Here is a 27,136-nt window from a genome sequence, read left to right as displayed (position 1 = left end):
TTATGTCTCATTTTTTTGGATTCATAGGGGATTGGCAAAACCACACAGTACTGCCAACCAGAGTGTTTGAAATCATGAGTCAAGCCCCAATAATAATGAGATTGGCTTAAAAATCATAAGACTTTTAAAAATAATAAATTTTGGGGACATTTTAAAATATTTGACCTCTGTTGTTTGTGCCTAAATGGTATTTCTACACTGCAATAGAGCTCGGGCCAAGGGGCTGTTTAATTGTGGTGTAGACGTTCGGGCTTGTGTGCAGTCTAAGCTCTGGGACCCTCCCACCTTGCAGGGCCCTAGAGCCTGGGCTCCAGCCTGAGCCTGAATGTCTACACCACAATTAAACAGTCCCATAGCCCGAGCTCCGGAAGCCTGAGTCAGCTGGCCGGGCCAGCCCGGGCGTCTAACTGCAGTATAGACATACCCTTAGAATTCACATTTTCAAGCTTTTGTCTGCAACCATGAGGGCTAGAAATTTACTTGGGATGGAAAACAATGAGATTTCATGTAATTCCATGAATCCCAGACTTGGGACTTAAAGCAAGACAGCAAATATCAGGAGTTTTGTGATAAAACCAGAAGAGTTGCCAATACTGAATGCCACTGATATTAGTACAGATTGTGAATTCCTAGATACCATCAGAGATATTGGGCAGTGCTCCCATCAGTGTCTGGTTGGGTGGGCACAAGTGGCAGAAGGCCGATAAGCACAGCAGAACTTATCACTTATTCAGATATTACAGACTGCTCATATATAGCACTCTACATTTATACAGCACTTCACAGACCATAGGTAAGACACATTACATTCGTGAGGAGCTCACAATCTAAAAGCTAATATGCAAAATGGTTAAGGAAAAACACTCAACCAGCTTTAAAAAAAACAGACAACCCAGCCCAGCATGGAAATATATATAAGTAAGTTTATATACAAGCTGTTTGACTGAGTGAAGAGCACCTATCCATACTGTAAAGGTACATTTAAATATGCAACAGGGGAATCACTTACTAAATAATAGGAGTTGTGCATAACTATATTCTCTTTCTGGTATAACTTTCTGATCCTAAATTTTGTATTGGTGTGAGGGTTGGTCTGATTATTAGTATGCCATTACCAAGTGTGGTCTTGGATGGTAGCTGTCTCTCTTTCCCTGTGTCTCCTGTGTACTAGTCTTACCAACAGAGTACATTAATTAACAAGATATGAATCTTCACCACTGTAATGCAAAGCTATTGATCTTTAGAATGTGAAGCCAGTACAAGTATGGGGCTGTAGTGAACAGACAGATGTTTCTGAATTCCTATAATGAATATAACTGAAGGAGTTCTGAAGCAAAGTGGGATGTTAGTGTGCTTATTTATATGTTAAAACACACAACACTCTTCCAGCGCTCAGCTGGTTCACCAAGAGACCCGTGTTCTGTTTCTGAGTGCAAAGTTAAATGTTTGGGAACACTTGCAGGTGTACTGAGGTTATTTAAAATGCAAAAGTTTGAGGAAATGGTGCTGGGAAGTATCTGATTACAATAATGTTTTGCTTTTTCAAGCAGTTTAAAAAGCATAGAAGTTGAACTGTCATTATATAAGAATTGATAGACGATTTCGTAAGACTCAAGATAAGGTGCCATTTTAAACAATGAATAAATTACGTAAAACCAGTGTGAGATCAGAATCATCCCTTGTGTATTTTAGAAACACTAATAGTCAGATACTTCGGTGTGTCAGAGCAGTGCTAAGCCACCTTGGGAAATGGTGCATAGGTGGCTTTTTGACACCTCTCCACCCTCAATCTCTCCTTCCCCCATCCTTGAAGACTTCCCGGAACCAAACGGTCAGTTAGAGCAGCTTCAGGGTTACTGTAACTTGCATGAGCTGATAGTGACTCCCATGGAGCAGCTCCTCTGGCCAGGATTGTTGGAGTGCATTGTGCTCTGGCCCTGCATCCTCCCCAGTACACCTGCTTTGCCAGTTGGTGGGAAGCAGGTAGCTAACTGGGGGATCCTCAGCTGCTACTTAATTATTGCTTCAAGGCCCATTTGTGCTACTGTAGTGGTACAAAACAAATTTACCAGAGGCCAAATATATGGACCAACCTCTGTAACATCTCTCAGGCCTTGTCTACACTACGAGAGTAGTTCGATTTTACTTGCATCGAATTTTTGTAATCGATATTGCAAAGTCGAACGTGTGTGTCCACACTAAGGACAGTAATTCGACTTTGTGCGTCCACACTAACGGTGATAGCGTCGACATTCGAAGCGGTGCACTGTGGTCAGCTATCCCACAGTTCCCGCAGTCCCCTCTGCCCATTGGAATTCTGGGTGTAGCCGGCAATGCCTTCTGGGTAACAAAATGAGTCGAGGGTGCTTTTGGGAAACTGTCGTCATCCGTCCATCACTCCCGCCCTCCCTCCCTGAAAGCGCCGGCGGGAAAACAGTTCGCGCGCTTTTCCAGTCATTGACAGCGCGGACGCCACTGTACTCCGAGCATGGAGCCCGCTGCGACCATCGCTGCAGTTGTGGCCGCTCTCAACGTCTCGCAGCTTATCATAAAGGTTTCCCTGAGGCAGATGCAGAAAAGTCAGGCAAGGAGGCTACGGCACCGCGGTGATGTCCTGAAGTCTGAGAGTAGCACAGACCTGTCAGAAAGCAGGCGACCCAGCGCCGAGGACATCACAGTGGCAATGGGTCATGTTGATGCCGTGGAACGGCGATTCTGGGCACGGGAGACAAGCACTGAGTGGTGGGACCGCATAGTGCTGCAGGTCTGGGATGAATCCCAGTGGCTGCGAAACTTTCGCATGCGGAAGGGAACTTTCCTGGAACTTTGTGAGTTGCTGTCCCCTGCCCTGAAGCGCAGTGACACCCGGTTGCGAGCTGCACTGAGTGTACAGAAGCGAGTGGCCATAGCCCTGTGGAAGCTTGCAACGCCAGACAGCTACCGGTCAGTCGCGAACCAGTTTGGGGTGGGCAAATCTACCGTGGGGGTTGTTGTGATGCAAGTAGCGAAGGCAATCGTTGATGTACTGCTGCCAAAGGTAGTGACCCTGGGAAACGTGGAGGCGATCATAGATGGCTTCGCAGCGATGGGATTCCCAAACTGCGGTGGGGCCATAGATGGAACTCACATCCCTATCCTGGCACCGGACCACCAGGCCACCCAGTACATTAACCGAAAGGGATACTTTTCCATGGTGCTGCAAGCACTGGTGGACCACAGGGGACGTTTTACCAACATCTACGTGGGATGGCCGGGCAAGGTTCATGACGCTCGTGTTTTCAGGAACTCTGGTCTGTTTAGACGGCTGCAACAAGGTATTTACTTCCCGGACCACAAAATAACTGTTGGGGATGTGGAGATGCCTATAGTCATCCTCGGGGACCCAGCCTACCCGCTAATGCCCTGGCTCATGAAGCCCTATACTGGCGCCCTGGACACTGAAAAAGAACTCTTCAACTACCGGCTGAGCAAGTGCAGAATGGTGGTGGAGTGTGCTTTTGGCCGTCTCAAGGGGAGATGGAGAAGCTTACTGACTCGCTGTGATCTCAGCGAAACCAATATCCCCATTGTTATAGCAGCTTGCTGTGTGCTCCACAATCTCTGTGAGAGCAAGGGGGAGACCTTTATGGCGGGGTGGGAGGTTGAGGAAAATAGCCTGGCTGGTGATTACTCACAGCCAGACAGCCGGGCGATTAGAAGAGACCAGCGGGAAGCGCTGTGCATCCGGGAGGCTTTGAAAGCAAAGTTCCTGAGTGAGCAGGGTAACCTGTGATTTTATAGTTTGTGTACTGAGAAGCTAAACCTGCCCCCGTTTCTTTACCCAGGTAATGTTGACTATCCTATCCAGTTACATACCCCCTTCACCCCCCCTCCAACACACGTGTCGAAATAAAAATAGTTCTACTTTGTTAAAGCACACCGTTTTCTTTAATACTGTTTTAGCGGGAATTTTTTAAAACTGGGACGCAGACTGTGGTGCGGGGCGGGTCTAGTGTTGTGATGCGAATGCAGCTTCTAAACTCAAGGATTGACAGGCTCCGCTGCGGTGGGATGCTTGTTTCAACGGAGCCTGTCACCCCTCCTGATCGGGACTGTGTGTATGGGAGGTCTATTTGACTTTGTGGCAGGGGGAGGACGGTTACAGATCCCATGCTGTGTGGCTCTGTGATCCTGTCTAAGGACCGGCGCTTAAGATCTGTAACTGCCCTCCCCCGCCACAAAGTCACAGAGCAACCCACCCCCCCCAACATTACATCAAAACAACCTCCCAGACTAACCGGGGCAACTAGTCACTGCATCACTGCACTGTGTATGTGCCCTGCTGCTGTGCCTGCCCCCGACTATGTACCCTGCCAAAGGAGACTGTCCTGTCCAATTTCCAACCCCCTTTCCCCTCCTCCTCCAAAAGAACATGATTGAAACAGTAGTTAACAGAAACGAATTTTTTATTATCAACTACACATGGCATTGGGAGGTGAAACTTGGACGTGGGCTTGTGTCAGGCGGGAAGGAAAGAACTTTTCAAATTTTGGGAAATGAGAGCCTTCTGCTACTAGAGCTCTCTGCAGGGGTGGAGTGAGAGTTAGCAGGGACTCTGCCGCCTCTCCTTCTTTGCACTTTGGGTGAGGTGGGTATGGGACTTGGTGGCGGGGGAGGGCGGTTAGAGATGGACTGCAGCGGGGCTCTGTCCTCCTGCCTCCGTTCCTGCAGAACATCCACAAGGCGCCGGAGCGTGTCCGTTTGCTCCCTCAGTAGTCCAAGCAGCGTTTGAGTCGCCTGCTGGTCTTCCTGCCGCCACCTCTCCTCCCGATCCATGTTGGCTTGGTGCATTCGGGTCAAGTTCTCCCGCCACTGGGTCTGCTGTGCTGCCTGGGCTTGGGAAGAGGCCATAAGCTCAGAGAACATGTCCTCCCGTGTCCTCTTCTTCCTACGCCTAATCCGCGCTAGCCTCTGGGAGTGTGATTCCAGGCTAGGTTGTGAGACAGTCGCAGACGGGGCTGTGGAAATGGGAAAAAGGGAGTGAATTCCTCTGAAAGATAAATGTAGTTGTGAACAAAGAACATAGTCTTTCTCTGTGAACAAGACCATGCACAGCACCTTTCACATGCGCACTCAGCACAAGGTCGAATTCTCGGCCTTCGCATTCTGTGCCTGGGGTCTTGAACAGCACATTTGAGAAGCGAGGCAGCACAACGGAATTTCTGTTGCAGGCAGACATGGTAAGCCGTACACTTGTGGCAGTTTAAAACTTTTATATTACCACTGGCCTCATTTCACATTTAAATCAATGTCAGTCCCTGCTGCCAGCAATCCGGCAAGCGGGAACTCTGCCCCTGTCCCACCCCCTCGCGGCTGTCCCCGGGAATGATCCCTTTCGGCTGCCCCTCTCCCGCCTCCACCGCGTGGCTGCAAACCAGCGGTGACAGTTCTGTAAAGGAACGGGAAAGCAGTCCCAACACTAACATTCCCCTACCTAATTAAAAGCAGGTCACCATGGCCGACATCACCCTGATGAGGATCTCCGAGAGCGACAAAGAGAGAATGCTCCGGGAAAGCCTCCAAAGACCAGGGCCGTATGCCGCCCTGCTGTGCAGAGCAATGATCCCCGAGTACCTGATAATCTCGTGGCGCGGCAACGTGTCGTACTTCGGAGGACCCAATAAGGCCGCTCTCCCCAAGAACCTCATGCAACGGCTTTCAAGTTACCTCCAGGAGAGCTTCATCGAGATGTCCCAGGAGGATTACTGCTCTATCCCCGCACATATAGACCGCATTTTACTGTAGCTGCAGTAGCAGGGAATACACAGTAGAGCGGCTTGTGCAGGACAATCACTGAAAACCGGACATTGCTAGATTTCTTTTCAAAACTTGCACTGCCCCTTACTAAACCGTTAAGCGCCTAGGGCACACTAATCATGAACAACCCATTCTTTTAATTGTTAATATTCCTGTTTTGTTAAAAATAAATGTTTAGATGTTTACAACACTTACTGGCTGATCCTTCACCAGATTCTGTGTCCGGGGTAATGGCTGGGGACGCTTCGTAGGGGATCTCTGTAAGGGTGATGAAGAGATCCTGGCTGTCGGGGAAATCAGCGTTGTGAGAGCTGCCAACTGCCTCGCCCTCCTCATCTCCTTCCTCATCTTCCCCGTCCCCTAACATGTCTGAGGAACCGGCCGTGGACAGTATCCCATCCTCAGAGTCCACGGTCACTGGTGGGGTAGTGGTGGCGGCAGCACCGAGGATGGAATGCAGTGCCTCGTAGAAACGGGATGTCTGGGGATGGGATCCGGAGCGTCCGTTTGCCTCTTTGGTCTTCTGGTAGCCTTGTCTCAGCTCCTTGATTTTCACGCGGCACTGCGTTGCATCCCGGCTGTATCCTCTCTCTGCCATGTCTTTAGAGATCTTCTCGTAGATCTTTGCATTCCTTCTTTTGGATCGCAGCTCGGAAAGCACGGACTCATCGCCCCACACAGCGATGAGATCCAAGACTTCACGATCAGTCCATGCTGGGGCTCTCTTTCTATTCCCAGACTGCACGGCCATCACTGCTGGAGAGCTCTGCATCGTTGCCAGTGCTGCTGTGCTCGCCACGATGTCCAGACAGGAAATGAGATTCAAACTGGCCAGACAGGAAAAGGAATTCAAATTCAAATTTTCCCGGGGCTTTTCCTGTGTGGCTGGTCAGAGCATCCGAGCTCGCACTGCTGTCCAGAGCGTCAACAGAGTGGTGCACTGTGGGATAGCTCCCGGAGCTATTAGCGTCGATTTCCATCCACACCTAGCCTAATTCGACATGGCCATGTCGAATTTAGCGCTACTCCCCTCGTCGGGGAGGAGTACAGAAGTCGAATTAAAGAGACCTCTATGTCGAACTAAATAGCATCGCAGTGTGGACGGGTGCAGGGTTAATTCGATTTAACGGCGCTAACTTCGACATAAACGCCTAGTGTAGACCAGGCCTCAGAAACTAGTTTCAGCAGCAGGAGTCTGATGTCCAGTTGTGGGAGACAGCAGACAGTAGTTTGAGTCCCAAGGTTGTCATTTAAGATATTATGGGCCTGATCATGTTCTCATACCACGTATACACCTGTGTGACTTGTTGAGTTAAATGGCATTGTTCAGCTTTACTGCGGGGCAAATGAGAGCGAACTCATACCTACAGTTGAACAGACTGATAGTGAACAGAGATAATAGTGCTTTTATGGTGAAATAAAGTGACAGACCCAAATGGTTTCAGATCACTGCAGCATTCAGAATACAATCTGGCTTTACTAAATCTCTGCTTTAAGTAAATATGTTCAGTATAAACAATGACTTCACTATAAAAATGCACTTTATGGCATTCACTGTAATTTTTAGCCATGGTCCAAACAGGGAAGCAAATCATCACAAAGACATTTTTAAAGCATGAACAGTTTGTTGTATAAAAAATTAAATACACTGTAATGAGGTTGGCTTTTCCATCTGGTCATGTGTCTGCTACCTCAGTTTCCCCAACCCAGTTTCCTGAAGAATGCACAAAGACTTGCATGGATCCAGGACACCACCGTCTTTGGGTCTAGTTTATTAACAACAGTTCAGTGTCAACTCAGATAGAAATCTTTCCCACAGACTTTACAGTTTCTTCCCAAACCACAGTACTGATGTCTGGACTTTGCTAAAGCTTCTCCCAACTGAGGCTTCTATTCCTGCTCCCTGTAGTGTCTCCCTCCAAACTTTCTGCTTAATTGGTGAGGAGTGCCTCTGCTAGGTCCTGACCCTGACCCTGACCCTGGTTTTCTCTACTTTATTTGAACGGGCTCCCTCTTAAAGGAAGTGCTGTCTCCAGGTTATCATGGAACTTGGTCACCTGACCCAGCTGCCAGCCAAAGCTGTGAAGCAGGGTTCATGGATCCATGTATGTGCCTCTAGACTCCTACCACACTGTTTACTCCTGCTGTGTCAGTGCGCAAGTGCAGAATTAATGTCCTCCACAAATTCCCTCCCCCGCTCCCGCAGAATAATTTATTCTGATGGGGAGTCGAAGGGAAGCCACAGGAGGGGCATACTGCAGTTACACCTTTCACCCACCAGGGGCTGATGTGGCACGAGAAGAGAGGGCAGCTGGCTTACTGGCTGGAACTAAAGTCACAGGTGCCAACTTTTTTCTGCACCGGTGGATGCTCGCGCCCCTGGCCCTTCCCCTGCCCTGACTCCACCTCTGCCCCAAAGTCCCCACCCTAACTCCGCCCCTCCCTGCCCCTATTGGACCCCTCCCCAAATTGCCACCCCGGCCCTGCCTCCTCCCCCAAGCGTGCTGCATTCCCCCTCCTCCGTCCCAGGCTTGCCGCGCGAAACAATTGTTTCGCAGTGCAAGCGCTGGGAGGGAGAGGGGAGAAATAGGACCCGGCGGCACTCTCAGGGGAGGAGGTGGAGGTGGAGTGGAGGCGGAGGTGAGTTGCGGCGGGGGAGCAGGGTGAGGAGCTCCTGGTGCATGCAGAGCATCCACCAATTTTTCCCCGTGGGTGCTCCAGCCCCAGGGCACCCACGGAGGCAGCGCCTATGCCTAAAGTTACAGACTTAGGGTATATCTACACTATGAAATCAGGTCGATTTTATAGAAGTTGATCTTTAGAAATCGATTTTATACGGTCGATTGTGTATGTCCCCACTAAGCGCATTAAGTCGGTGGAACGCGTCCTCAGTACCATGGCTAGCATCGACTCACGGAGCAGTGCACTGTGGGCAGCTATCCCACAGTTCCTGCAGTCTCTGCTGCCCACTGGAATTCTGGGTTAAACTCCCAGTGCCTGATGGGGCAAAAACATTGTCGCAGGTGATTTTGGGAACATGTTGTCAGTCTTCCCTCCCTCCCTCCGTGAAAGCAACTGCAGACAATCATTTCGTGCCTTTTTTCCTGGGTTACCCATGCAGACGCCATAGCATGGCAAGTATGGAGCCCGCTCAGCTCACCGCTGCTGTTGTGAGCATTGTAAACACCTTGTGCATTATACTGCAATATGTGCAGAACTTGGCTAAGAGATGGCAGCACGAGGACGATTGTGAGGAGGACATGGATACAGACGTTCCTGAAAGCACTGGATGTGGCAGTTGGGACATCATGGTGGCAGCGGGGCTGGTTGATACAGTGGAACACCGATTCTGGGCTCGGCAAACAAGCACAGACTGGTGGGACCGCATAGTGTTGCAGGTATGGCATGATTCCCAGTGGCTACGAAACTTTCGCATGCATAAAGCCACTTTCCTGGAACTCTGTGAGTTGCTTTCCCCTGCCCTGAATTGCAGGAATACCAAGATGAGAGCTGCTCTGACAGTTGAGAAGTGAGTGGCAATAGACCTGTGGAAGCTTGCAACACCTGACTGGTACCGGTCAGTTGGGGATCAGTTTGGAGTGGGCAAATCTACTGTGGGGACTGCTGTGATTCAAGTAGCCAATACAATCACTGACATTCTGCTATCAAGGGTAGTGACTCTGGGAAATGTGGCTTTGTCGATGGCTTTGCTGCAATGGAGTTCCCTAACTGTGGTGGGGCAATAGACGGAACGGATATCCCTATCTTGGCAGTGGACCACCTTGCCAGCCAGTACATAAACCGCAAGAGATACTTCTCAATGGTGCTGCAAGCACTGGTGGATCACAAGGGATGTTTCACCAACATCAACATGGGATGGCCGGGAAAGGTGCATGACGCTCACATCTTTAGGGATGCCGGGCTGTTTGAACAGCTGCAAGAAAGGACTTACTTTCCAGACCAGAAAATTACTGTGGGGAATGTTGAAATGCCCATAGTTATCCTTGGAGACGCTGCCAACCCCTTGCTCCAATGGCTCATGAAGCCATACACAGGCAGCGTGGACAATAGTAAGGAGCAGTTCAACTATAGGCTGAGCAAGTGCAGAATAGTGGTAGAATGTGCCTTTGGACGTTTAAAAGCTCACTGGCGCTGTTTGCTGACTAGGTTAGACCTCAGTGAAACCAATATTCCCATTGTTATTGCTGCTTGCTGTGTGCTCCATAATATCTGTGAGAGTAAGGGGGAGATGTTTACGGTGGGGTGGGAGGTTGAGGTAGATCGCCTAGTGGCCGATTTTGAGCAGCCAGACACCAGGACGATTAGAAGAGCACAGCTAGGCATGCTGCGCATCAGAGAGGCTTTGAAAACCAGTTTCATGACTGGCCAGGCTACCATGTGAGAGTTGTTTGTGTTTCTCCTTGATGCAAACCCAGCCCCTTTGTTGATTTTAATTCCCTGTAAGTCAACCACCCTCCCTCCTTCGATCACAGCTGGCAAAGGAAATAAAGTCACTATTGTTTTGAAACCATGCCTTCTTTCTATATTAATTTAAAAAAAGTGAGATACCTGACAAGGTAGCCAGAGTGGGGTGGCGTGGGGTGGCGGAGGAGGGAAGGACAAGGACAAATATTGTAGCCACACTACAAATCAAAACTGTTTGAATGAAAGCCTTCTGTTGCTTGGGCCATCCTCTGGAGTGGAGTGGCTGGGTGCCCGGAGCCTCCCTCCCGTGTTCTTAGGCATCTGGGTGAGGAGGATATGGAACTTGGGGAGGAGGGCAGGCAGTTATACAGTGGATACAGTAGTGGTCTGTGCTCTTGTTGGCTTTCCTGCAGCTCCACCAGACACCTGAGCATGTCCGTTTGCTTCCCCATTAGCCTCAGCATCGCATCCGGCCTCTTCTCATTGCACTCACTTGAAGCTTTCCTGGACTCTGCCACTGATTGCTTCCATGCATTACGCTGTGCCCTATCAGTGCGGGAGGACTGCATGAGCTCGGAAAACATGTCATCGCGAGTGCGGTTTTTTTGCCTTCTAATCTGCAATAACCTCAGGGATGGAGATGATGATAGGGGGATCATAGAAACATTTGCACCTGCGGGGGGGATAAAAAGGGAGAGTAAAATTTAAGATGATACATTCCTGAGAACAAAAGGGAGACTCTTTCACAGTGAATCAAGCAATTCATAGCAGACAGCACATGTGATTTAGGTACAATGTCGCATTTTGCCTTTTCTGTTGAGTGCCTGCTGGTATGGTGACACATCACACACAGCTGGGCAACAGAATTTGCTTTCCTGGCAGCCATGGTAAGCCAAAGAGTACACGGGATTGGCTTCTAATGCCTTCTTAACATGTGGGTATGGTTTCATACTGCAGCGCCCTCCTTTTCCATAGCAAGCAATGCTGGTTGGGTTTGCCATTTAAAAGGAGGGGCTGCGGTTTTCACCACGTGGCTATTCTCAGGGATGATCCCTTTTAGCCAAGCGCAAATAGCCCAGCATGACCGGGATCCTTTTACTGTTCCTTTACAAAAATTCCCCTATTTCAACCAGGTGACCATCAATGATATCGCTCTCCTGAGGCTAACACAGAAAGATATAGACCAAATGTTGCTTGAATGCGACCAAAATCCAGGACCATTCGCTGCCATGCTTTGTGCTGCAATGATTCCAGACTACTTGCTACTGGCTTGGAGCGGTAAAGAGTCCTACCGTGGAGGACGAAATAAGACAGCCCTCCCCAGAAACCTTCTGCAAAGGCTTTCAGAGTACCTCAAGGAGAGATTCGTGGAGATGTCCCTGGAGGATTACCACTCCATCCCCAGACATGTTAACAGACTTTTCCAGTAGCTGTACTGGCTGTGAATGCATCCCAAGTCTTCATGGCAAATCAAACATTAGACACTGTTGCTTTTAAACCCTGTACTGTAGTTACAAATGTGCACTCACCAGAGGTGCCTTCTCTGCCTTCAGGGTTGGGGATCCCGCCTTGGAGGCTATTGGCTCCAGGGTGATGAAAAGCTCCCGGCTGCCGAGGAGAATGGATTCACCGCTTGCCTGCTGCACATTCTCCTCCTCCTCTTCTTCATCCACAAAAGCCTCCTCCTTGTTGCGTGAGACTCTCCCCTTGCAGGTGTCCACAGACAGTGGTGGGATAGTGATAGGGTCCCCCCCTAGAATGCCATGCAGCTGATCATAGAAGCGGCATATATGCAGCTCTGTCCCAGAGCGACCGTTTGCTTCCTTTGTCTTTTGGTAGACTGGCTTGAGCTCCTTAACTTTCACATGGCCCTGCTGTGTGTCCCTGTTGTAGCCTCTGTCCATCATGCCCTGTGCGATTTTGGCATATATATTAGCATTTCTTCTTTTTGATCAGAGTTCTGCCTGCACAGATTCATCTCCCCATACAGCAATCAGATCCAGTGTCTCTCGTTCGGTCCATGCTGGAGCTCGTTTGCGATTGTGGGGGGAATGCATGGTCACCTGTGCTGCTGAGCTTGCCACGCTGACCAACAGGAAATGAAATTCAAAATTTCCTGTGTACCTGGCTAGTGCATCGGAGTTGAGAGTGTTGTCCAGAGTGGTCACATTGGAGCACTCTGGGATAGCTCCCGGAGGCCAATAACGTCGAATTGCGTCTGCAGTACTCCAAATTTGACACAGCAAGGTCGATTTCAGCACTACTACTCTTGCCGAGGAGGAGTACAGAAGTTAATTTTAAGAGCCCTTTAGGTCGACGGAACTGGGTTGGTTGTGTAGACGCATTCATTATAAAATCGACCTAACGCGGCTAAATTCGACCTAACCCCGTAGTGTAGACCAGGGCTTAGTTACAAGAAGTTTGATGAAATAACTAAATAGACACTACAAGTGAAAAGTGTAATTTTTCTTAGCAACAGAAAGCAAGTAGGCTTAACTAAGTTGATTTAAGTTAATGGAAGATTTTCTTTTGTACACATTTCCAGTTCACTATATGCAACCTTGTCTGACTCACTGAGTTTTATAATGCAGAAATATTTCCTAGAGGATAAACTTTCATTCAATTAGCACAGTTGGCAATGGAATTAAATGTGCTTTATAGCGCTGCAAAACTTAGTTATCTATTGAGCTGTTTTGTTCTGTGTTAAATATACTTACAGTAAGAAATTGGGATGGAAGGGAGTCCAAAGCTACTTAGTATCAGATAAAATACAGATTTCAAAAATCTGACTGCTCTATTCGCTGTTTGCCTATTTATTTTAAATATGTTTCTATTCACATTTTGGAACACATCTTTTTACAGCAAGTGTGCGAGTGAAAACACTTATGCAATAATACTTTGAAGCACAGTATTATGAATCTATAGTCATCACTCCCCAATTAGTTTCAGCCAGGATTCCATTATATCCTTGACACAATTTTTCAAATAATGCACATGCAGCCCATTACTTAGTGTGTGCTATGTGTCCTCCTCAGTGCTCAATTCACAGAGGATGTAAGTCTAAGGCCTCTATTCAGCAAAGCACATCAGTTTAACTTTAAGCAAATGTTTCGTCCCATTGACATTAAAGTTCTTCTTCGAGTGATTGCTCATGTGTATTCCACAATTGGTGTGAGTGCTCGCAACGTGCACCGGTGCTGGAAGTTTTTCCTCCAGCAGTACCCCTAGGAGAGCGCCCCTAGTGACCACTGGAGTGGTGCCTCCATGGCGCGGTATAAGGGGCACTGCGCGCTCCCCCCACCCTCAGTTCCTTCTTGCTGCCAGTGAAGGTGCTTCGGAACTGCTCTGCTCCAGCTTGTCTGCAGCTCTCCTCCAGAACTCTTGTTTGTTCAGTGTAGTAGTACCTGTAGTTAAAGTAGTTTAATTAGTTTTAGTTTAGTTTAGTGCACCCGGGCCAGGGCATGCCCCAGGTTTTAAGTCATGAGACACTTGTAGGTGACTGATACCAGTGAGTGATCCGCACGTGGACTGTTTACACTGTTTGTGTGAAACCCATCTCAGCAATCACTGCAAGATTTGCAAGTCGTTCAAGCCTCGGACCAAGAGAGAAAGAGACGATCGGCTCCGAGCCATCCTGATGGAGTTGGTGTTGACCTTGACTCCGGCGTGCCGCCCCGAGTTGACACCGGGTACTGCGGTGTCGGTGCGTGGAGACCCCCTGGCGCCATCTACCAGTCGGCACTGCTCCCCATCCGTGGGGCATGCCAAGAAGGCTAAGAAGAGGCCTTTTCTGTCGCGGCACTGGAGCATAACCGGGGGAGAGGCTAGACCCATGTTGGGCAGTCCTCGGTCCCCATCGGCCTCTAGGCCTCCGACTCAGGTCGAGTGGAGTAGCCCGGCCCATTTGGAGCAGGCTTTCCTGGATGTCCGCATACCCTGCACACCAGAGGCCCTGCAAGCGGTCCGGGACATTTTGTCCATGCAAGTACCAGGGGCACTGCCAACGCTGGCTCCACGGTCCAGAGGCAAACTGCTGCTGGGATCTCTGCAGTCACCCCCAGCTCAGTACCGCTCACGGTTGAGGGAATGTTCCCGATGCCGTTCGCTGCTCAGCGACCATCCCGTGCGAAGTCCACGCAGGTTGCCGTCGACCCCCACCAGGTTGTCTGGTTGGGTTCCGACTGACAGAGACTCCAGGCACTGCTCCTCCTTGAGGAGTGGACACCGTCGAGACCGAGGCAAATGCCGCCGAAAGTCCTTGTCTCTGAGGGGTTATTGTAGCCAGTTGTGAAACGAACGTCAACACTATTCCCATTCGTCATCTCGCTCCAGGACCTCGCCACAGCACCGCTTCCGCAGCCCCGGGCATCGATCGCTGTCACCTCGCCGTCATGGATCCGCCTGCCGGAGCCGATCACAGAGCAACTGCTACCGGCAGTACCGTTCCTCCACATCAGGATCATGGTCTCATGGTTGGCACTGTTCCCGGTGCTGCTGCTCCTCCCGGTCCAGGGACAGCAGCAAGTCGTACGCCAGCCCGGCCTCCCTTCGTAGTCATTGATCGATGAGACAGGCCAGCCAGGCTGAACAGCCTGCTCGGACCGGTGCCACAGCAGGTGCAGTGGCACCAGGCTCTGGGGCCGGCACAGTGGAACTAATGTGCCCCATGGCCCCCGACACAGCCCCTGGTGAGGGCTCGCTCGGTGGCCGGAGCCTCGGAATGGCTGTCGGCCTCCCTCTCCTAGTCTCCAAGGAAGGAGTCGGTGGGACGTGCATCTTTGGTGCCGGGCCCGAAGAGCGACCAAGTGGTGGATCCTCTGGTGCTGGTGGACACGCAAAGTACCGCACCTGCCTCCTCATGCTCCCCTGATGAGGCAATTACAGCCCCTCCTCGTTCCGGCCCACAGGAGGACTCTAACGCCCACCAAGAGCTATTGAAAAGGGTGGCATCAAGCCTCAATCTTCAGGCAAAGGAGGTGGAGGAGCCCTCAGACTCCCTATTCAACGTCCTACCCGCCTCGGTACTGGCAGGGTGGCCCTGCCACTCCATGAAGGGGTGGCAAAAATTTCAAATCCATTGTGGTAAACCCCGGCCTCCTTGCCCCCCATCTCAAAGAGAGAGGAACGCAAGTACGTTGTGCCCGCCAAGGGGCATGAATATCTATACACCCACCCTGCCCCTAACTGGTGGTCGAGTCAGTCAACCACAGGGAGCGGCAGGGCCAACCAGCCCCTACTCTGAAAAATAAAGATTCAAGGAGGCTGGATTTATTTGGGAGGAAAATTTATTCATCCTTGAGTTTCCAGTTACAGGTGGTGAACCATCAGGCTCTCCTGGGTCGGTATGAGTTCAGTCTGTGGGGCTCTCTGCCCAAATTCGAGGACTCCCTCCAGGAGCGTGACAGGAAGGAGTTGAAAGCTCTGGTGGAGGAGGGTACAGCGGCTGCCAGGGCAACCCTGCAGGCAGCGTTGGATGCGGCGGACACGGCTGCATGGTCCATGGCCTCCGCGGTGTCCATGAGAAGGGCGTCGTGGCTCCTGCTGTCTGGGCTGTCCAGTGAGGTGCAGAACTTCCTGCAGGACCTCCCGTTTGATGGCAAGACTCTGTTTGTGGAACAGACGGACATAACACTGCATGGCCTGAAAGACTCCTACACTATGCTTAAGATTCTTGGCCTCTATGTTCCAGCTCCAGCTAGACCTACATTTAAGCCTCAGCAGGCTCCCATCCAGGCCACTCACTCTAAATACGAGCCCCCTTATAAAAAGTTGAGGGACTATAAGAAATGCCCGCAGAGGCAGTCCCTGTCTCCCCCCCCAGCCTGGGTCCTACAAGGGCAAACAGGGGGAGAAATGGGAGTTTTGATGGGAAGCCTGGGAGCAACCTACCAGTTCACATCAGGGATCCACCCGCAATAAAGCTTCCCTTCTCCAACTGGTTGTGTGCTTTTCTCCTGGAGTGGTTGTGGCTTACCTTGGATCATTGGTTCCCAACACCATCTCCCGGGGTTACATCCTCCAATTTACCTCTACTCCACCCAACCACCCTCCGCCCCCATCCCTCCGGCGGGACCCCTCTCACGAGGCCCTGTTCGAGGAGGAGGTGGGGCGGCTCCTTGGCTTAAGAGTAGTGGAAATGGTGTCAGCGGAGTTCAAATGCAAGGAGTACTACTCCCGTTATTTCCTTACCCCAAAGGCAAAAGTTGGGCTCAGGCCCATCCTGGACCTGTGAGGCCTGAATCAGTGCATGGTAAAGTTCAAGTTCCGCATGGTCTCTTTGGCCTCCATCATCCCCTCTCTGGATCCCGGAGACTGGTATGCCGCCCTCGATCTGTAGGACGCATACTTCCACATCCATATATTTGAGGGGCACAGACGCTTCCTCCGTTTCACGGTTGGGCAGGAACACCACCAATTTATGGTCCTCCCGTTCGGCCTGTCCACTGCTCCCAGGATATTCACAAAGTGCTTGTCTGTGCTGGTGGACCTACCTCAGACATCATGGGGTCCAGATCTTCCCTTATCTGGATGACTGGCTGGTCAAGGACAGTTCCTGGTCGCAGGTGCGGTATCACATGGCATTCCTCCTGTCCACGTGCGCCACTCTGGGCCTGTTGGTGAACGACATCCATGTTAGTCCCGATACAGCGCATATAGTTTATTGGGGCAGTCCTGGATGCCATGTTGGCCAGGGCCTCCTTCCCACCGGACAGGTTCGAGACCCTGAAAGGGCTCATTGACACAGTCACAAGGTTTCCAGTGACAACAGCCAGAGCGTGTCTCCAGCTCCTGGGTCACATGTTGGCATGCACGTATGTGGTTCGCCACGCCAGACTCAGGATGAGGCCCCTCCCCTTCTGGTTGGCCTTGGTATTCTCCCAGGCCAGAGACAGGATGGACAAGGTCCTCACTGTGTCTGAGCCGGTGATTGCCTCCCTACAATGGTGGTGCTCCCCGGGGAACATGCTCCGTGGGGTCCCATTCAGGGGCAAGCCCCCATCGGTGGAGCTGGTGTCCGACGCTTTGGACCTGGGGTGGGAAGCCTATGTGGGGTACGTTCAGACCCAAGGTCTGTGGTCTGCACAGGATCTTGCCCTGCATATAAACGTCAAGAGATGAAGGGCGGTCCAGCTGGCGTGCATGGCCTTCCACTCGCACCTGGAGGGTGGACCTGTTTGCGACTCGGCAGAACTGCCAGTGTCCCCGGTTCTGCTCCGAGAGGGAGGGGGTTAAGAATGGGCACTATCTCCGATGCCTTCCTCCTATCCTGGTCAGGCCAGTTTCTCTATGCCTTCCCCCCGATCCCACTGATCGGCAAGGTACTGGAAAAGATAAAGGTGGACAGGGCCCGGGTACTCCTGATTGCCCCGGTGTGGCCCAGGCAACATTGGTACGGGACCCTCACGAGCCTGGCGGTCGCCCCTCCATGGCCATTCCCGCCCCGCCCAGACCTGCTCTCCCAGGACCAGGGCTGCCTCCTCCACCCCAACCTAGTGGCACTCCACCTCCTGGCGTGACTGCTCAATAGTTAGGCCGGGAGTAGAGGACGTGCTCGGAAAGGGTTCACCGTGTCCTCATGGAAAGTAGGTGACCCTCCACACATTGAGTCTACTTGACGAAGTGGTCTCGATTTTCCCGATGGGCGGCTGAGCGGGGCATTTCCCCCGTGGCTGCCCTGATCTAGCTCATTTTAGACTATCTCCTTCACCTTAGAGCCCAAGGCTTGGCGCTCTTGTCCGTCAAGGTGCACTTGATGGCCATATCAGCCTTCTACCCGCCAGTGCAGGGGCACACGGTATTCTCCCATGCTATGAGTAGCCGATTCCTTAAGGGATTGGATCATCTCTTCCTGTACGTTAGGCCCCCAGTTCCGCAGTGGGACCTGAACTTGGTGCTGATCCAGCTGACGGGTCTCCCCTTTGAGCTGTTAGCTACGTGCTCCTGGTCGCACCTCTCATGGAAGGTAGCCTTCCTGGTGGCAATCACGTCTGCTAGACAGGTCTCGGAACTCAGGGCCCTGACCTCCAAGCCCCTGTATATGGTGTTCCATAAGGACAAGGTCCAGCTCCGACCGCATCCTTCGTTCCTCCCGAAGGTAGTTTCCACCTACCACGTGGGTCAGGACATCTTCCTGCTGGTCCTCTGCCCCAAGCCCTATGCATCCAGCGAGGAGCGCTGCCTTCATACGCTGAATGTGAGATGGGCTCTGGCTTTTTACCTGGAATGCACTAAGCCATTCAAGAAGTCTTCGCAGCTGTTCATCGCCTTGGCCGAACACATGAGGGGTTGGCTGATCTCCACTTAGTGGCTCTCCAACTGGATCACCTTGGGCATCCATACCTGTTATGATCTGGCGGGAATCCCTCCACCCTAGCTTGTGAGGGTACACTCGACTAGGGCGCAAGCCTCGTCGGCTTTTAGACTTTTTAGCCCATGTCCCCATTCAGGACACTTGTAGGGCTGCCACATGGTCTTCAGTTCACATGTTCACCTTGCATTATGCGATCATCTCCCAAACTAGGGATGACGCCGGGTTCAGCAGGGCGGTACTGCATCTTGGGAACTCATAACTCCTACCCACCTCCAACAAATATAGCTTGGAATCACCTATTGTGGAATACACATGAGCAATCACTCGAAGAAGAAAAGACAGTTACCTTTTCCATAACTGGCGTTCTTCGAGATGTTTTGCTCATGTCTATTCCACACCCCGCCCTCTTTCCCCTCTGTTGGAGTTGTCTTGCAAGAAGGAACTGAGGGTGGGGGGAGCGCGCAGCACCCCTTATACTGTGCCAGGGAGGTGCCACTCCAGGGGTCGCTGGGGCGCTCCCCTATGGGTACTGCTAGGGGAAAAACTGCCAGCATGCCAGCCGGTGCATGTGGTGAGCACGCAAACCTGTTGTGAAATAGGCACGAGCAACACATCTCAAAGAACACCAGTTATGGAAAAGGTAACTGTCTTTTATTTGCTTAAGGGATGGACTTAAGCATGTGGTTGAGTGTTTTGTAAAATTAGTGTGTTATATCTTAAACTGAAGCTGTAGAGGTTCATGCTTTAATCCCGGAGGTCCTGTGTTGAATCACTGATGATGACCAAGATGTGATAGACGTTTCATATGTGACAGATATGGTGGGGGAGGTCATATCTTTTATTGGACCAACTTCTGTTGGTGAAAGAGACTCATAGACTTTAAGGTCAGAAGTGACCATTATGATCATCTAGTCTCACCTCCCGCATGATACAGGCCACAAAAGCTGACCCAACCCCTTTCCCTTGACTCTGTTGTTGAAGTCCCCAAATTCTGTGATTTAAAGACTTCAAGTCGCAGAGAATCCTCCAGCTAGCGACCCCCGCTCCATGCTGCGGAGGAAGGCGAAAAATCTCCAGGGCCTCTGCCAATCTACCCGGAGGAAAATTCCTTCCCGATCCCAAATATGGCGATCAGTAGAACCCCGAGCATGTAGGCAAGATTCTCCAGCCAGACCCTCATTGGCCATTGATACTATTTACCCGCGATGGCACGCTGTTGATTTGACTAAAATCACGTTATCCCATTAAACCATTCCCTCCATAAACTTATCTAGCTTAATCTTAAAGCCAGACAGGTCCTTCACCCCCACTGTTTCCCTTGGAAGGCTGTTCCAATATTTCACCCCTCTGATGGTTAGAAACCTTTGTCTAATTTCAAGCCTAAACTTCCCCACGGCCAGTTTATATCCATTCGTTCTCGTGTCCACATTAGTACTGAGCTGAAATAATTCCTCTCCCTCCCTGGTATTTATCCCTCTGATATATTTAAAGAGAGCAATCATATCCCCCCTCAGCCTTCTTTTGGTTAGGCTAAACAAACTGAGCTCCTTGAGTCTCCTTTCATATGACAGGTTTTCCATTCCTCTGATCATCCTAGTGGCCCTTCTCTGTACCCGTTCCAGTTTGAGTTCATCCTTTTTAAACATGGGAGACCAGAACTGCACACAGTACTCCAAATGAGGTCTCACCAGTGCCTTGTACAACGGAAGCAGCACCTCCTTATCCCTACTAGATATACCTCGCCTAATGCATCCCAAGACCGCATTGGCTTTTTTCACTGCTACGTCACATTGCTGACTCATAGTCATCCTGCGGTCTACCAGGACTCCGAGGTCTTTCTCCTCCTCCGTTACTTCCAACCGATGCATCCCCAGTTTGTAACTAAAATTCTTGTTAGTCATCCCTAAATGCATCACCTTACACTTTTCACTATTAAATTTCATCCTATTTCTGTTACTCCAATTTACAAGGTCATTCAAGTCTCCCTGCAGAATATCCCGATCCTCCTCTGTATTGGCAATACCTCCCAACTTTGTGTCATCCGCAAACTTTATCAGTTTGGTTCCGAGGTCAGTAATAAATAGATTAAATAAAATGGGACCCAAAACCGAACCTTGAGGAACTCCACTGGTGACCTCCCTCCAACCTGACAGTTCACCTTTCAGTATGACCCGCTGCAGTCTCCCCATTAACCTGTTCCTATGCACCTCTGGATTTTCATATCGATCCCCATCTTTTCCAATTTAACCAATAATTCTTCGTGCGGTACCGTATCAAACGCTTTACTGAAATCGAGGTATATTAGGTCCACCGCATTTCCCTTATCTAATAAGTCTGTTACTTCCTCAAAGAAGGAGATCAGATTGGTTTGGCACGATCTGCCTTTGGTAAAACCATGTTGTAATTTGTCGCAATTGCCATTGACCTCAAGGTCCTTAACTACTTTCTCCTTCAAAATTTTCTCCAGGACCTTGCATACTACAGATGTTAAACTGACAGGCCTGTAGTTACCCGGGTCACTTTTTTTCCCTTTCTTGAAAATAGGAACCACATTAGCTATTCTCCAGTCCAACGGTACCACCCCCGAGTTTAAAGATTCATTAAAAATTATCGCTAAGGGGCCTGCTATTTCTCGCGCCAGTTCTTTCAATATTCTTGGATGAAGATCATCCGGTCCGCCCGACTTAGTCCCGTTAAGGTGTTCAAGTTTGGCTTCTACCTCGGATACGGTAATCCCCCCCTCCTTTATTCCCCTCTGTCACGCTGCCACTATTTCTAAGCCCTTCATTTGCCTCATTAAAGACCGATGCAAAATATTTGTTTAGATATTGTGCCATGCCTAGATTATCCTTAATCTCCACTCCAGCCACAGTCTTCAGCTGTCCCACTTCTTCTTTCTTTGTTTTCTTCCTATTTATATGGCTATAAAACCTCTTACTATTGGTTTTAATTCCCCTCGCAAGGTCCAACTCTACACGGCTTTTGGCCTTTCTCACTCCATCTCTACATGCTCTGACCTCAATAAGGCAAGTTTCCTTACTGATCCCTCCCCTCTTCCACTCTTTGTACGCTTTCTGTTTTTTCTTAATTGCCTCTTTGAGACGCTTGCTCATCCAGCTCGGTCTAAATCTCTTGCCTACTAACCGTTTTCCCTTTCTCGGGAAAGCTTAAAAAGGGGATGCGTTCACTGCAATAAAAGACCCGCAGCATGGCTGCAGCAGGCCCTGGTCAGCTTTATTGGGCTCAGGCTGGGGGGATATAAAATAGCAGTGTAGACATTTGGGCTCAGGCTGGAGCCTGGGCTTTGAGATCCCACGGGGGGGAGGGGGGGAGGGAGAGAGTCTCAGAGCCCAGGCTCCACTCTGAGCCCAAACATCTACACTGCTATTTTTATCCCTGCAGCTCAAGCCCCACAGGTGTGAGTCAGCTGACCTGGGCTCTGAGACGCGGTGCTGTGGTATTTTTAATCTCAGTGTAGACATACCCAAAGAGAGATTCTTCAGGTTGTGTAAACTCTGTGTAAGCTTGAAATCCTGTCTCTTTCACTAACTGAAATTGGTCCAATAAACGATATTAGCTCACCTACCTTGTCTCTCTCAAAACCTGAGATCAACATAGGTACAGCAACACTGCAAACAATTTCACATGTGCACATTTGAAAGTGACATACTTGCGGCAATGAGGGAAAGACCCAGTGTTACACACTCAAATTGGATTTGCACATGCACATTGACTCTTTTTTGGGGCTCTCTTCATTGCTCCCCTATAACTATTAACATTAATTTTCACTTTTGGCCCAAAGTTTGAAGAAAATTGGCCAAACGGCTTATGAGTTTAATAAAAGTTCAATAAAAGTGACCTGAACTGAAATTTTGATCAGTGTGAAGGAGAGCAGAATTTATCACATTATACATAACAGCAACATTTAAATGCCTTCACGTACAGTGAAATCTGTTCTAATGACCATCTCCAGTAAATGACTTTCTGATTTAAGTGGCCACTTTAAAGCATCCCCATGCATTTTTACTTGTTGCTCAACATGTATTAAAAAAAACAGCCCTTCCGGATGAGCTGAGATGTGTTCACATGAGTCTGTCATTCTTTAGAAATCTGAGCTATTGACTACCCCATCCAAATGTGATGCACTCTGTTGTATTGGTGAAGTTTGCTCTACAGCAATGAAATGTAAACATGTTAGAATCAATTACTGATTTTAATGGAACATTGTCAAAATACGGCACAGAATATCTTCACAATCTCTCAGTAAAGCTGGAAAGTTGCTCTCCAATTTGGCTTTATAACACAGAGCTGTGTTTTGATTTTCTCTTTTATAGATTATGAAAATTATGCAGACTTTTAGCACACTGTTTACAGAGATTTGTTTTAAATGTTGAGACATCAGAATTATTCCGACTTAATAAATTTCTCCTTTTACTTTTCTCTATAATTGTGTCTGACATTAACTTAAAGACTACCAGTACATGTGAATGATATTGCTATCCCTTAGATCACCTAAGACAAGCTTCAGAGGATACTGTGTGATTTGAAAAAAAAACCTTTTGGGCCACAAATCTTTTCATTTGTTTTTTTTTAAAAGTGACAGTTCTGTACGTAGGCAGATAATATAGTCCAAGCCATCTACTGGCAGCTTGATTCAGATACCCTTATTTGCAAAGGCATCAGCAGTGTCAGCCAAGCGGTAAGGGGGAAAAAAAACAAACCCAAAACAAGTACCCATGCTCACACGCCCCAAAAAAACAAGCCAAATTTTGCTTTACTTCAGTTTCTCAGAACTCTTGTACATTTAAATGTACATTCAGTGCATCCACCACTGGAAGAAGAAATCGGGGAAAGTGGTTCACTAAAGCTTCCTAATTTGGGTAGTAGTGTTTTATAATTTTGCTCTTTAATCAAGTACAACATGTTTATTCTGAAGACGGTCAACTCTTATGGTCAGGGCCTTGTCTTACTATGTAATTGTAAAGTTACCTGTATCTTTGTGGCCTATGTAAGTAATGAATATTTGTCCTTCAGATTTTCACTTTGTCATAGCTCCAATTTCAGCTGCTTCATAGTTTCTAAAATATGCGGTATCTAAATGCAAAAATGTAAAATACATATAAATGTAATCATTCATTTTCTCCCTTACACTTTTTTTTCAGGGGAGGGTGGGAGGGAAATAGGGTGGTACCTGGTAAGCTGCAAAACTCATTTGTGGTAGTTAATGTAATAAGGAAAAATATAAATTGTGTGGTATTCTTGATTAATGCTGAAAAAGAAAATCTTTTTATTTTTAAGCACAAACGTTGTCCATGTTTTGAAAGTTGGCCTAGACAGTTCATAAGAAAATTTGTTGAATGAATGGTCATCAAAATGTACCTGTAAGTTTGGACTTAAGTTCTGATATCAGAAGAACTATGAACGTGGCATCTATGCAAAATTGCCTGGGAGTATCACTGATTAAAATTCATCATTTTAGAGAAAATAATATGCTGGTACAGTTGGGTTACAAAATGGCATCTCACTACAAATCCATTTAGGGTAGGATTTTCAAATGTTTGGAAGTCAGTGAGAGTTGGGCTCCTACCTCTCTTTGGAGCCTTTGAAAATCCAAACCTAGTATTTGTTTTCTAAATTTACTGGTAGTAAAAATAATCCAGGGGAATCCATTGACAAGTTGACACCAATCTTATTATCACTCCGAAAATGAGTATTAATGAATCTCATTGGAGAAGGTGCTCTCTCCAAGTACCAATTAGATATGAATTGTTGAACAGTTCAACTTACCAGAATGATCAGAATATAGTGATGAAAAAGTAAAATAAAAGGTTATCATTTAAAACCCTTAATAATTACCAATTAAAATATAGCAACTCTCAGAATGCCAGGGTAACCATTTTTAATTAAAAAGAAATCTTTGAGTGTACAAGTACCGCCACCACCCTCACCTCACAGCCTCAGTGGTGTGTAGGCTTTGTCTGAGCCAGCAGTAAAGAGAAAACCTTCGGCCCCCTTTAAGAATTGTCCCCCCATCTTTCTCCTGTCTTCATGGCCACACAGCTTCTTGGTAGGCTTAGGGGAGGGGAGGAGAGGGACTTCTTGGCTAACTGTGTGGATAGAAAGGTGCAATGGAAGACCATTGGCTCTTGCACACCCAAAGGCAGGGGCCTTTCCCCTCCCTGGAGTGCTGTCTGCACCTGAGAGCAACAGCTCCTTCCCTCTTCACAGCCTTGGGGTTAAAGTAGTAAGACAGGGTATTGAGCCTTGCTGGGGTCTTGTGCTGGCTGCCTTTCCCCATACGCTCAACCCTTATATGAGGGAAAGGCGAAGGGACCAAGTAAGAGGTATAGAGGGGGAGGAGCTGAGGGTAACCCTCCTTCAGGTGGTATGGATTACAGAAGGAAGGAAGACCTGCATTGATCTAGCTATTGCTGGATAGTTACCCAGATGTGTTAAGTTAATAAAGTTGCTGGCTAGTTAAAACCACATTCTGGTGTCTTGTCTTTCTTCCAGTGGAATCCGGGACAATTCATAACACTGATCAAAAGAGGGAAAAAATCCGGTTTGGTCTGATTAACCATCCAGCATTTACTGAATCCAGGGAATTGGTCTACTGCCTTGAGGAGGATGCACAATGACGCCATACTGTAGCAATTTAGTGCAGTCCTAATTTTTCTTTAAATAAATCCCTCTTTGATGTAGAGGCTGGTTTGAGCTTTTACAGGGTGTAGGAAGCGATTTTTATCTGTGCTTTCCATAACTACAGAGTATTTTTCTATGATGGATGGTACAGTCCATGAATACTTCTAAGCATTTCTGTCAACAGGAGATATGCTTTATGTCGACTCAGCTGACAAACATAAGGCAAACAATATGTTGCTGAGAGTCTGAAGCTGTGCTGTCAGTTTTTTAACAACTCTGTGGCTCATGGATGTAATATAAAATGTTGAATAGTGTGGAGAAAAAGATTCAGAAGTCCTGATTAATTACAGCCAATCAAACTCTAGCCAATCAAACTGTACCAGCTAATACGGTGGTATTTTACTGAGACTAGTTACATACCATTGACTGGAAACTTATTTAAATAGCAACAATCTTTCTGTTGTAAGTTTGACTCAATTACAGTAACAAATTCCTATAAACAATATATTTATATAAAAGCATTTGTGAAAATGATTTTAAAAAATCCATTTGCCAGACTCTATCTAATCTAAACAAGTTATAGGAACAAGTAAATTTAAAATGTTCTTCTATATTTTCTGATGTGGTAATTTAATTTAGTTTTTGTCCAGGTTTGCTGCTTTCCATGAGGAGATACCATATCTGATATTCTTCCAATATCATCAGTCAGTTTGATCTGGCCATCAATATAAGCTTAAGATGCTCTTGTCCAGGAATGGGCATTTATCTCTACCTTCCAGATCACTAGGCGGGACATGATTGTCTATATAACATCCATACTGTCTCCCTTGCCACATCCTTGTCTCTGCCATCCTGTATCACTTGCAGGATGTTAAAAGTACACTAAACCAGTTTGTATCTTCTGAACATTTTTATGACAGTCAATTTTACATTCCCTTTCTTCAGTATTCTTTACCTGGGCTGTGTGTTATCTTTATCTCTTCGCTTGTGGATATTTCCTATCTTTACTCATGATCAACCACATCATTTAACACCATGAAAAAAGTGAAAATGGTGAGGATGCAATATGGCCTGGAGCAATTCTGAACTTGATTATTTTAGTAACAAAAATATCAAATAAGCTCTGCATTCCTCTCCATATTCATGCACTCTTTCCATTAGGATCAGTGGGACTTATTTTTATGCATTACATAAGGATACAGAACACTGAAAGTTGTTACCTTGTGAACACTGAATGGTGGCATATGTGAAATGAACTGATAGTCATCACATCTACATCACAAATTTGGAAAGAGTATGTTACTGTGCAATGCATGAGATTAACTAATGGACCAGAATACAACATAAAATAAGTTGGATACTGAGGAATTACAAATATATATAAATATATATAAAAATATCTATATATATTTTAGACAAATATATATAAATATATTTTAGACAAATATATATAAATATATATAAAAATATCTATATATATTTTAGACAAATAGTCACTTCTTTAAAGTTCAGCCCCTCAAAGTCTTAACTAACTTGGCTTCTGTTTGTTACAGGACATGCACATTTCTATTAGACCCATGACTTACCCGTTTGCTTCTTTCAGCACCAGAAACTTGGCAACTGTGGATTGCAAACTTGGACTTTACAGAATCAGATTTAAGTTTTCCCTGAACTCCTTATAGCCCAGGAAGAGAACATCACCTATGTCAAATGGCATTTCCATAGCAAGGTGTTCAATGGCATGCTAAAAGACGCGTTTATTCACTACAAATTGATAAATGCAGGCCGTAATCAAAAGTTCTGCTTGCACAGGGAAAAAAAATCTTCTGAGTGTAATAGAGCCTTCTCAAAAAGATATTGAAATGTGATGAACCACAGCCATTTTTGATTAAGTAGTTTTTTTCAATTTGCCACTTAAAAGAAGCTATGAATATCATTCAGTCATACTTCCTATCAACTCCT

At 47.8% G+C, this 27,136-nt stretch overlaps 2 protein-coding genes across 13 annotated transcripts in view; one reads left to right on the top strand and one right to left on the bottom strand.

The window, feature by feature from the left end:
- CACNA2D3 (calcium voltage-gated channel auxiliary subunit alpha2delta 3) overlaps positions 1-27,136 on the top strand; it is a 740,859-nt gene that overhangs the window by 316,577 nt on the left and 397,146 nt on the right. The gene's annotated exons all lie outside the window — the stretch shown is intronic.
- Positions 4,428-6,716, bottom strand: LOC135972563 (uncharacterized). The gene is made up of 2 exons (XM_065551002.1): positions 5,992-6,716; positions 4,428-4,997 (listed from the first exon to the last, which is right to left on the bottom strand). The coding sequence occupies exons 1-2, from the start codon at positions 6,566-6,568 to the stop codon at positions 4,522-4,524; spliced, it is 1,053 nt and encodes a 350-aa protein (XP_065407074.1). The 5' UTR covers positions 6,569-6,716; the 3' UTR covers positions 4,428-4,521.

Source organism: Chrysemys picta, chromosome 7, assembly GCF_011386835.1.
Source record: "Chrysemys picta bellii isolate R12L10 chromosome 7, ASM1138683v2, whole genome shotgun sequence".
In the NCBI taxonomy this organism is placed as follows: Eukaryota; Metazoa; Chordata; order Testudines; family Emydidae; genus Chrysemys; species Chrysemys picta.
The sequence above is the reverse complement of the archived record's forward strand: the minus strand, read 5'-3'. Positions and strand labels throughout refer to the sequence as shown.

Excerpts from the sequence above, each read along its gene's own strand:
- LOC135972563 (XM_065551002.1), bottom strand. The coding sequence starts at position 6,568 with ATGCAGAGCTCTCCAGCAGTGATGGCCGTGCAGTCTGGGAATAGAAAG. Across the intron at positions 4,998-5,991 it reads ATCTGGTGAAGGATCAGCCA|CCCCGTCTGCGACTGTCTCA; the intron begins GTAAGTGTTGTA and ends CCATTTCCACAG.